We start from the raw sequence: 12,707 nt of genomic DNA on the forward strand, positions 1-12,707 counted from the left end.
CTGAACAGATTCCAAAGGTCAGATCATCTTAGACAGAAATTGATCTGGGTAGAAGGTTGCACCAGTACATAAAGCTAATTAGACAAAATGAACCTGAATGGATTTAAAAAACAAAACAAACACACAAAGTTTTCCTTTGCAGTTAATATCTATGAATTACCATTCCTAAATGAAGTATTAAGCTACCAGGAAGTCAACCGGAGCATGGCTGTTAATCTCAGTGGGACCAATATGGGGCCTATGGACTAAGCGCTGGTCAATTTCAAAGTTTTACTGGTATAACATGGTCTACCAAGGGTGTGATCCTCCTCCCCCAACACAGTTAGTGGTAATAGGCCTAGTCTGGATGCATTTATACTGGTATATTTTATTTTTATTCATAATCTAGAATAAACTGTATTGATAAGAACTTTTATATTGGTATAACTGCTGTTCTAACTACAGCACTAAAAGTGATACTATTTTTTTAGTGTGGACAGACAAGCCCTAAAGTATTTTATTTAAAAAAAACAACAACAAAAAAAACAGCTTTCCAGGTGACTTACACTAGAGCAGTTTGACAAAGATAAGGCATTTTTGAAGGGAGTCAAAACACCAGGCTTCAGTCTCTATGCTGAAAAAACAGAACTATGGTGGGAGTGAAGGGGTATGTTCAGCGTTGTGGAAAGGAAAAGCCAATAAAAATGTAAGGATCTCTTTAGACATATGCTGTAGAATTAAAACAAAATATTTTTTTTCAATTATAGTTCACTTTCATACAGCAAACTTTAATCTATGTTTAAATTAACATCATACCTCAGCAATAGATGCAAACTTCCTGATTAATTTTCATCTTGCTGGAAACTTGAAAAATTAATTTGCTGTCAGTGTGGACAACTAAGATTTCAGTGCATGTGCTGAAGCAGGTGTATGTTTGCTCTGAGGTGCTAGACCACGTTTCCATTTCCCACTCTTGTGCAAATGTATCATATGGCAGATAATTGCCACCTTATACATTGACGATGGCCATTATCTACAGGGTAGAAATGTATTTTTCTAATACCGTGTATGTTTGAGAAATACTTCTGTCATCTGAGGAGTCGGAAATCCCTCTTCATCCTTACAAGGACAGTAAGTATATGCTTTGTTTCATCCAGCTTCCTCTTCTTCATCGAGCCAAATCCATAACAATCTATAGCTGTCAAAAAAATCTTTCCCTCCCATTTTTTAGTTTTTACTTTGGTCAAGCTTCCATACACTTAGTGCACTCACTCCCTGTACAAAGCACACACCTGCTGACTGTGGGGAGTCATTTCCAGCATAATGACACGTCCGTGTCTTCCCATTTTTATTTCTGTATTCCCCACCTCTTTGTGCCCCAAGGTGGCAAGGGTTCCCACGTGAACCTTTGTTACTTCTGGGCACAGTTCCTCTGCTGTACCTCACTAAGTACACTCAGCAGTCAAATAACAATGTAAAATATTCTTATAGCAAAACCCTCATTTACCTGACAATGAATGGGACCCTGCAAGCACTGTGGCGCTCAGGTGTGATTCCTGCTGGGGGATACTGACAGGGCAAAAGCCAGAGCTTCAGGAAGAAGTGACGCGCCTGGAGCTAAATGGGGGCGGGAAGGAAGGGGCACAGGGAGGGCGCCATGGGCTGAGGGAAGCAGCGGGGTGCAGCTACCAATAGCGATGCCCCCAGGAGAAGGAGCTAAAGGGTACCGCTGTGTGGGCTGCAGCTCCCCGAGGAGTCGCAGGTACGGGAGGTGCCTGGCTCACGCTATGCAACCTCGAGCGCGGCTGTGCGTGAGAAGCCACGAAGCACAAACCCCTAAAACCGCCCCGCCGGGCCGGCGCCCAAGGGGGACAATATGGCGGCTATCTCCGCCCACCTCCCAAGTCGGGCGGCTGACGTGAGCGCTCACGTGCCCGGCGGGGGAGGAGGGTTGTTTCCGGAAGTGCTCGGCGCGGGCAGAGCCGGGTTTCGGGCGCTGCGGAGCGGGGCTCCGGCCGGGCTGGGGCGGGCTGCGGGGATGGAGATCATCAGGAGCAGTGAGTGACGGCGGGGCGCGCGCCGCGTGGGGGCCGGTTTCCCAGCGCCTGGCCTCACCTCTCTCCTCCTGGGCCGCTGCCCGAGAGCGTCCTCGGTGCCGTGACTCGCCCGTTAACGTAGGAGCCGGGGCTCCGGTGTGCTGGGGCGCTGCATGTGCCCCTGCGAGGAGGCTCCGGGCTCCGAGGAGCGGGGAGGCCCCGCGAGAGAGCGCCGGGCAGGGCAGGCTCCTCTCCGGCGCCCCGGAGTGAGGGGACGGGGAGCGGTAGGTGGGCTGCGTGACGGTACCGCTCAGGGCTCCACGAGAATGTAATTTGGTAGTAAACAGGAGCCAAACATTTTTTTTTTTTGAAGCAAAAATATTTGTAACTATTAATGCAGCAAATAAAGAAATCTTGAAGAGCACCTGAAAAAATAAAACGTGAAAGATGACTGGTAATCTGAGCAATCTATTTTATCTCCCCATCTACCCCCCTGAAATAGATCTGACCACTTGATCTTCCCACTAAAGTTTATCCCAATAAAATAGGTTTATGGTCTTCTCAACTGGTGAGACAGTAGAAAATTAAAGTAACTTTTTGCTGGGAAGATATGTGCCCCGTTGCACTGTGACCATCTAATCATCGTTAGGGAAGCTAATTGGCCCGCATCCTGCACTGAAGTCTATGCTAGCCAGCCCTTACCCAGATCTACATTTATTTAACGAAAAAAGAAAAGGAGTACTTGTGGCATCTTAGAGACTAACAAATTTATTTGAGCATAAGCTTTCAGGAGCTACAGCTCACTTCATCGGATGCATCCAGTGAAGTGAGCTGTAGCTCACGAAACTTATGCTGAAATAAATTTCTTAGTCTCTAAGGTGCCACAAGTACTCCTTTTCTTTTTTGCGAATACAGATTAACACGGCTGCTACTCTGAAACCTGTCATTTGTGTAATGGTGTCTGCCTCTGTAGGAGGCTGGGGACTCTACATAGGAATGTGCAGGGCAAGAATGGGCAGAGGAAATTTGATCATAGTGTACCACGTGTGCAATATTTTTAGGTTAAACTTTTTAAATGTTGCTTAGCGTGGTGATTTGGTGTCTGTTACCCAACAGAATTTTGATTAAATACATAGTTTGCTAAAATAAAAAAAACTTACCTTTTGATCTTGTCTTGGCAGATGCTTACTGGTTTTTGTTGTGGTGTTGGTTATTTTATATGTGAAGATAAATGAAGGGCAAGAAAGTGTCAGGGACCTATGGTTCCATCTATTTTAGTTGGGTACATCCAGAGTCTGCTTTTGATTGTAATCTCTACTGGATGTATTATAACTGAGAGAAGGTAGAAGATGATGCTACGTCTGCTAGAATTGGTACTCTAGCAAAATGATTAATTTTTTTGTGAATTTGAGCGAAAACATTGAGGATATAACTTTACATGTCACATAGAAAATTTCATCATTGTATTAATACTGCTTCTAATACTTGCTTAGGTTTTGTAAAGGAGAAAATAATTGCCTTTTTCGTTGTTTTGCAGAATTAATAATGCCTCGCATGATTTAAAGACTTTGGAGTGTGCTTTCTGGTGATCTGATGCACAAAGGGAAAATGGAAGAAGATGTGAAGTTACAAAGAGAGAATGAGAAGTTGAAAGTTAAAGCAGATGCTGCTCCTGAGATCAGCCGTCTGATTTCAGTTAATGAGTTCTCTTGCCACTGCTGTTATGATATTCTGGTGAATCCCACCACCTTGAACTGTGGTCATAGTTTCTGTAGACACTGCCTAGCCTTGTGGTGGGTATCCTCGAAGAAGAATGAGTGTCCAGAATGCAGAGAAAAGTGGGAAGGATTCCCCAAGGTCAACATCCTCCTCAGGTGATTGTAATGCATCTATTTGGTCTTTTTAAAAGCAAAGACACATACATACTTTGTTGCTTGTTTTTGGCTACATACTTTTAAAACCTCTCAGTAATCAGCACTTTCTTGCAGATGTTAAGGCTTGCAGTCTCACAATATGTAATTGTTTTTAACTGTTCAAGTAATCACTTCTGTATTTTGGAGTGGATCTCTGAATTTTCTTTTCAGATTTTTTTAAGTGCCTTAAGTTTTTTCCCCTCACTTTTAATAGTTCTTAACAACATATCACAACTAGAAATAATTCTAGCTTTGAATGTTCAGTGGTATTAATGTGAGTACTGCTTTAGTTCCTTGGAATAAATTCTGATCTCATTACAGCACAATAGTAAAGTATTGATTCATTAAGTACTTGCTGGTGTTTTGAGTTACATACAAGCTCTCTTCTTGCATTTTTTAAGAAAGTAATTTTCTGAGCTGTGTAAACGATAGTCAATTAAATAGTTTACCCTGTTGATTTTAGGCTTTTCTGTTGGACTTGGCCAGTGCTATTGAATAACAACCTATCAGCTGTCTTTCAAAAGTAGTAAGGTATATCCTGACCATCTAAATTTAGAATAGTGGTTATTGTATAAACTTCAGTTTTTCTTGTCATATATTTCTTTATAGTGAACCTTAAATTTAACGTTTGTATGCAAAAACCTTTTATTCAACTTTTAACTGATGATGATTGCCAAAACCTCCTTTCACGCAAAACTTAATATGTAACTAATAAGCTGTAAAATACACTTTTCAGCTGAGTCCCAGTTCTCTGAGCTATAGACTTGGATAGACTCAGTGATATATTGTAAAGTGACTGATGTGTGTTTCTCTAGGGATGCTATTGAAAAGCTCTTTCCTGATGCTATTGCACAGCGAAAAGAAGACATTCAGCAAAACAGTAATGTAGCTCACAGCCTTGCAGCCTTCCAAAAACATGGAAATGATCAGATTTCTGCACCTCCAAATGTGAGAAGAATTAATCCTCGAGGAGGAGGTTTCTTCTCTGGAGTTCTGACAGCTTTAACTTGTGTGGCAGTAAGTTTCATCCCCATCCATTTTCCAGATAAACATGGAAAACAAACACCATCAGCATTTAATTTAAGCTGTCCAGAAAAGTAATGACAAGGATTTGGGGGGGAGGGGGTTGGTGTTGACTATATATTTCAGTGCCAGCTGTGGATGGACAATAAATGGGGGTGGAAGCTGTTGAGATCTTACTCAAATTTGTATTTGTTGTGGTATTTGAGTGTACCCCATCAAACTGGCAGGACTTTCAAACATTTGATCCAAACTTTGTCAGTGATGTTCATACTGCATTCCAAAAGGATCTGTTGGCTGTTTTGCAGGTGGTTCTGCTTGGGTATCATTGGAGCAGCAGAGAATATGAAGATGATCTTCTTGTCCACAAACCTGTTGCTAAATGGACTCCTGAAGAGGTGATTCTTTGGCTAGAACAGCTGGGTCCTTGGGCTTCCTTGTATAGAGATCGATTTTTATTAGAGAGAGTGAATGGAAGGTGAGGAAAATACAATCTCAAACTGACAAGAGCTGCCATAATAGAAACACTTCATTGGATAGACTTCATTTTTCATACCATATATGTAATGAAATGTCAAAATCTTGTTTCCCAGGTGATCAAAAATTCTGGTACCAAAGGACATTTCAACCCTCAATTTAATTGACCTAATTCTAATAATGGTTGTTAATACTAAGTATGTGATTTTTTTTTTCTTTGTTTTACAGTTTTGATAGCTTATAGTCAGGAAAGATAAGTAAAATGTTACTAGGTCTCTAACAGGGATTTGGGCAGTTATTGAGTGGCCCAGCTTCTGGAGTTAGAGGCTTAGGGACATCTGGATCATGGGGTTGCATCCCTTACCATTTTGGCTAATAGTCATTGATGGACCTATCCTCCATGAATTTATCTAATTCGCTTTTGAACCCAGTTATAGTTTGTCTTCACAACATCCCCTGGCAACGGGTTCCACGGTTAACTGTGCATCATGTGAAGAACTTCCTATTGTTGGTTTTAAACCTGCTGTCTATTAATTTATCGGGTGACTCCTTATTCTTATTATGTGAAGGGATAATAACACTACTTATTCATGTTCTCCATACCATTTGTGATTTTATAGACCTCTATCATATCCCCTCTTTTCCAAGCTGAACAGTTCCAATCTTTTTAATTTCTCCTCATATGGAAGCTGTTCTATACCCTTAATAATTTTTGTTGCCCTTCTCTGTATCTCTTTTTTGAGACCGGGTGACCAGAACTGCACGCAGAATTCAAGGTGTGGGCTTACCATGGATTTACATAGGGGCATAATATTTTCTATATTATTCTATCCCTTTCCCAATGGCTCCTAACATTGTTTAGCTTTTTTGACTGCTACTGCACATTGACTTGCTCCTCACCAATCTACCTTCTAGTTCTCCTCTGTTTGGAGGTCTTTTCTCTTCCCTCGACTCCTCTCCCCTCCCCCACTCTTCCTCCTAACTTGATGCTCCAGTAGATGCTAACTCTTCCATTCTAAATTGATGCACAACCAGTTAAATTACAGAACAGATCTCTTCTCATGAAACCCAGATTTAAAACATAAGCCACTATACTTATATAGGATCTTATCTTCTAGTGTAGTGGTAGTTATAGTTATTGTGTGAGCATAGCTCTAGGAATAAAAGGAAAGCTATATTGGCTTGCCTGGCTTAAAATTTGGTTGCCAAATGTGGAGACAAAATGAGTAAGGAAAGATTTAATTCAAGCTTGTCAATGATAAGATCATAGAATGTATTTTATAGGATTTGGGGGCTTTTAGTGTGTTTAAAAGTGTATAGTATGGGACATAATTTCTAAAGGTGATATCTTGGTGATTCAGTATCTTGTTACTATGTGAGAATTAAAATAGTGTGTCTGTTACAAAAGAGGTGAGCTGTCAGTATTTACCCTTCTGAAATATTTTATTTTGTAGGCTTCTACTAACAATAACAGATGAAGATTTCACAAAAACTCCTTATCATATAGAGAACAGTAGCCATAGAAAAGCCATTATAATGGAATTGGAACGTGTGAAAACATTGGGAGTTAAACCACCACAGAACCTTTGGGAATACAAGGTAAATTTGATAAAGTAGTGAATCGTGTCACTTGGAATAGATATTTTCAAAGACTATTTATGCAACTACGAAGAAACATCCAGTTCTTTAGAATGGGATCAATAAGTGTCTGAGTACAATGCAAGGGATAATGTGAATGAAAACTCTCAAAGGTGAATGAAAAACAGGATTCATGTGACTGGTATGGCAATGGATGCAACTGTAACAGTACTGTTGCATATTGCAGAACAAAAGCCCAGAAAATCATAAAGTTCAAAGAGAGCAAGGCAAGGAAGTAGTCTGTGTGCAAACTGTTAAGTTTAAAAACTAATGATTTTTAAAAAACGTGATTTCTGTAACATTTGTAAATGCTAAATGATTTTCATTGATGATTGTGTAAAGCAAAATAAACATACTTCAGAAAAGTCTAAAGCTGACTTCTCATAATAGTATGTCTCACTGTTAACCTTCTGATTCATTTCAGGCAGTAAATCCAGGAAAGTCACTCTTCCTGCTATATGCACTAAAGAGCTCTCCAAGACTCAGTATGTTGTATCTATACTTGTTTGATTACACAGAAACATTTCTACCATTCATCTACACAATATGTCCTGTGCAAGAAGATGAATATGAAGATATTATCACAAAACTATTAGTAGGTGTTTAAAACATTTATCGTTATGCCAATTGCTTTAAATTGAAGCATTTGTGTTTAAAATTTATTTTTCAAATATGCATAGCACATTGCTTACCATTCTTATCTTATAATAAAAGCTTTTCTTAAAACAAAAACAAAAACTTCCCTGCAAAGTAAGCTTCATCCTCAAGCTTATTGTGTAGGGTGTTGATAGTGTAACAGCTATTAAAGTTGCCCAGCACTTCCCGTTTAGAACGCCCTGTTTTTAATTGGTTACTGTTTGGCAGTTATAGATGGTCAGGTTTAAAAAAAAAAAAAAAAAAATTGTTTCTATGTATAGATTGTGTGTTAATCAATGGTAAATTAAACGAGACGTACCAAGGGATTCCTTGCCCAGAAATGGAAAGGCATTGCATCTGTTCATATGGACTTCTACTTTTAAGAGCAAACCTTGTGAAAGCACATACAGTGAAAATGTCTAGTTAAATTGTGTATATTACTAATTATATTTGAAAAGCGCAAGAGTTCAGAAATCTAATCTCTTCCCTTGGCTTTTCTTTTTGTATTTGACATCTTAGACAGCTTAAAACAATTGTTAGTTTCATACTCAGGCTTTACTGTTTAAATGTTTGGGTGTCAGTTTTTTCATACTCAGGCTTTACTGTTTAAATGTTTGGGTGTCAGTTTTTGGGTGTCATAAAGAGAAGAAAGGAGGCTTGAGTCATTACAGGGGCAAAGTTGAGGCTTTCATTAGGATTCAATATTGATATGGAAAATGAGAATAAACCCTCATGGTTTCAGGACATGAACCAATTTCTGGCACTAGTTAAGAAAAAAGTTTCCTTAAGGGCAAGTTTATTTTTGTAACTACCTGTCAAAGGCTTTCTTACTCCTTCCTTTGAAACATCTGTTGCTGGCCACTACTAGAAACTAGACTGTGGAATAGGTGGATCATTTGCAGACATGCCAAACCCATGAAAAAAATGCAGAAATTGGGCTTGTTTTTGGCTTAATTTGCTTGTTGGCTAGTTTTTTGGCTTGTTGCTTATTTGGCGCCCGGCAAGGGGGAGAGAGTCAGGAGTGCACAGCAGGCCCACCACAGTCCCAGATTGCATGCCAGAGGATCTAATCACATAGAGTGTTGGGGTTCTTGGGGATTGGCTTGTTTTGGCCTTGTTTTGAAACGGGATTAGCTTGATTTTTGGTTTATTGTGAAAGTCAGGGTGCTTATTTACCGTGTGAGTTGGCAACTGTGATCATTTGTCTAATCTGATATGGCAGTTCCTGTGCACTTCTTCTGTATATTTTTAAAAGATTGACTTTCCTGGATTTAAAATGTCAGTGTCCTTTCTATAATCTTGCGTTTTTAAACTCTTAAATTGCTTACACACATACTCAATCATTAATTCCAGTATAATGAAGACTTTCTTTAATTTCCTAATCACTTCAGCGATTAGTACTCATTGAAAGGAATCTCACTCATATCTGCAACTGGTGCTTGTTCATAGAGTATACTTGCTTATTTGTACCCTCACTTAAAAACTTGTGTGATGGAAATTTTAATTTTAGTTTAACTAGCTAGCAAAATTTTAGTGAAGCAAAGGTACTTCCTTCAATGAAGGAAAAGCCATAAAGCAATGAAAGGTAAACTCAACTAGTATGTAGTTAATTTGACCATTGATTTTAATTTTTTCCCCTTAGGACCTTAAGGATCCTACTTGGAAACAGTGGAGAGAATTCATTGTTAAGTATTCATTTTTGCCATATCAGTTAATAGCTGAATTTGCTTGGGATTGGTTGGAGATACACTACTGGACATCACGATTTATCATTGTTAATGCCATGTTGCTCTCTGTTCTGGAGTTATTCTCCTTTTGGAGGCTCTGGTCAAGAAGGGAACTGAAGTAAGTCATGCTCAGATTGTTTCAATTTCTTATGGTTGCTGTTGAAGAGTGTATGTGTGTGTGTGTGTGGCCAGGGATAAATGGTGACAATTGGTTATTTTTGTAATTTGACAATTAAAATGACCATGTTGAAACAGCACCATCAGGGTGAATAAGTATTAGATGAATTTGCCCACAGAATCAGTGTATACCACAGTTGGTGAATAATGTAATTGCTATTTTACTTACAGACATTTGAGTGACTTTTAATTAGTACATCTGTTGATTCTGAATACTAGTACTATACATACTACTGCTTTTCATAAATTCACTAATGTTAATTCTCCAGGAAAAAGCTTCAGATTTCTTTTATGGCAATCTTAATGTATGGAGTATATGCTAAAGATCCAATGCAAATTAAGGCAGTCTAATTGGCTTGGAAATTCAGTATGGTACAGTAGTCCTTGGAAGATGTTTACTTACAAAGAATTGCTATTTTTTTTCTCAAATTTAGATTACTGGTATTTATTAAGGCTTCACTTAAGATGTTCAACACCTTTTACAGAGCTAGAGAGTGGAAAGAATTACTGTTTACCACGCACTATTCTAGCTTGTCCTCCAAAACGAAGGGCATCAGTATTGCTTTATTAGAATAAAAATGAGCAATGATTAGTGTCTACTTTCATGCTGTGCTTGGAGGGGATGGGCAAAAAGAGGGTTAATGTTTTGACAATATGTTTTTGTTATCTTTCTACTACTGGAGGGCAGAGTAGGCTTTGTGGAGAACAATCCACATAATTTTTTTCTTCATTTAAGCAATTATCTTAACCTGCTACAAACTCAGTGGCTCAGTAGCAGTATTTTATCTGTGAGTAGGCCCGGACAGGAGCTACACCTGCAAGGCATCCTTTGGAATTATAGGATGCAATTAGTGAGAATGCGGTAGACTAGGTGGCATCTCACAAATTGAATGAATGTTGTAATGATCACTCAGAGGTATTTTTCTTCATTCATTTGTTTTAATAGCAATGTCTAGAATACCTTGTCTATAGAAAGATGATTCTCTTGCTCTCCTTTTTTCAGGACTATCCCTCAGAGAATGTGGAGCCATTTCTGGAAAGTGTCAACCCAGGGTCTTTTTGTTGCTATCTTTTGGCCCCTTATTCCTCAGTTTGTCTGCAACTGTCTGTTTTACTGGGCCTTGTACTTTAACCCAATTATAAATATTGATCTTGTGGTAAAAGAAGTACGACGTCTGGAAACACAAGTGCTGTGATTTGACATTGAATCTTTTTCTTAGGAATCGAATACCTAAGCTGTCCAAATGTCTGAAATCAGACATCTGAAAGAAAAACAAATTGCTTTCTTTGCTTGCTTCCTTTGTGGTGATTGAAAAAATGCTCATTTTGTTAATTTAAAAAAAATTGCCTTGAGGTAAGTCCATTTTGAAGCAGTAGGTATCATAACCCTCACGGTAGGCTTTATGTACCATTGCCATAGATGAGGAGGATATTGTATTCTTAAATGGGCCTTTTAAAGTTGCTGTAGTCATGCCATTTGATTTTTGGCTAACTATAAAAGTCAGACTATCATACTACTCTTGTGAAATCTGGCTAATGCCAAGTTGTTAGGGCCTTTACACTCAATATCTTCTAAATAGTAAAAACTGACTGGTGTGCTATCTGTAACTTAACATTTCCTGACAGTTACATGTTGTTCAAAACTTGCCAGAAGGGCACTTTTGGACAGTTGCTTTAATTGGTTTAATACTGAAAATACTTGAGGCTTTTTGACTCCTCTTTACATGCTAGGATGCTACAGACAAACCCATATATTTATAAACATTTGCTAATAGTGCTCATTTTAAAATTCCCTCTATTCCAACTGTATAACACTTAGTTTTCTTTGTATCACACACCTTTTATAATTGGCAAACATGATTGGCATGACTTAAGCTGTTTTATTCAGGCCAGTTAATTTTTATCAGTCAGAGCTGACTTAGTGCTTCCTCTCCTAAATCAGTTTTTATTTGCTAATTTCTTAAATGAATTCAGATACCTCTCACAGTATTAATCTGGTAAAGTGGCCATGATACTGTAATAGCTTATTGTAGTCTTATGTATGTAGCAAGACCTGTATCTGTAAATACCGAATGAGAAGTGATTTATTTTGTATAAAAGCCCGACCAGGTTGCCATTTTGTTTTTGTGGTGTTTGAGAGAAACAAAAGTTAACTTTTGTTCTTAAAATACTTTGTACTAATGAATCTCATCTTGTTGAGTTTGCATTTGTATCATACTATTAATGAATTCCAGATTTGCATATGAATACTTTTAAAAGTTGGACAAAATTAAAGATTTTTTTTCTAAATCTTTGTCTTCCTTTAAATTAAAGGATCAAATTTACCTTTAAATTTTTTTCTTGTCAAAGCTCTTGACATTTCCTTTGTACTGTAATTAACCAATAACTTTTAGCAAATCTGCTGGCTTAAAGTTAGACATCACAGTGGACACAAGATTTTTGTTTTTCAGAAAACGTGGATGTTCACAATTAGTTATGAAAAAAATTCATTGTACAGTACTCATTAATTTGAAGCTTTTCTGAAGAGAAGCCCAAAAACTTTAAAGTTTGCTTACCTAATAGTGCAACCCAGCTTTACATTCCTGTAAAGCAAAACCGTTCTCTTCTGAGTATTGTAGTATATAGATCCTGTGCCCTGCGTGTTGAGTCAGGACCCTCTTTGTGTAAAAGGGAGGACAGAATATGGGAATCCATATCGTGGAGCTGTGGTCTTTGGAGACTTCCTCTGGTTCAACACACTTTGGGGTAGAGAGATGGGTCCTAGTGGCTTAACCACTCATCTCCTCTACGTTTGTGGAATGAGGCTCCAGCTTGCGACCATGGAGCTACTGCAGCCTAGAGGCCACGCTAGTATCTGTGTTGCTGCTCTGTATCTGGGAATGTGGGAGGCAGGCAGGATTTCTTTTCCTTAGTCTCTATGGGATTCCGACTCAAGTTGTACAAAGGGACCAGGGTTTGACGCAAACTTAACAGTCAGTGACTTAATGTCTTTTTATTATTATTATTAATTATTTAAATACTCAAGCAACTGAACAAGACAGTGAAGCTAAATAGTCATTGTGTTGCCTAGGCCAAGTGAAATTTAGAACTTTAATGATTTAGTG

General features: G+C 38.6%; 1 protein-coding gene across 1 annotated transcript; it reads left to right on the forward strand.

Annotated features, from left to right (window-relative positions):
• The first annotated feature begins 1,676 nt into the window (after nt 1-1,676).
• On the forward strand, nt 1,677-11,892 carry BFAR (bifunctional apoptosis regulator). Its single transcript, XM_077828903.1, is given in 9 exon segments — nt 1,677-1,741; nt 3,553-3,583; nt 3,585-3,889; nt 4,744-4,945; nt 5,257-5,426; nt 6,880-7,024; nt 7,488-7,658; nt 9,342-9,544; nt 10,607-11,892. Coding segments are annotated over 9 exon segments (1,485 nt in total). The 3' UTR covers nt 10,800-11,892.
• Nucleotides 11,893-12,707: the final 815 nt, after the last annotated feature.

This window comes from Eretmochelys imbricata, chromosome 10 (assembly GCF_965152235.1).
Source record: "Eretmochelys imbricata isolate rEreImb1 chromosome 10, rEreImb1.hap1, whole genome shotgun sequence".
In the NCBI taxonomy this organism is placed as follows: domain Eukaryota; kingdom Metazoa; phylum Chordata; order Testudines; family Cheloniidae; genus Eretmochelys; species Eretmochelys imbricata.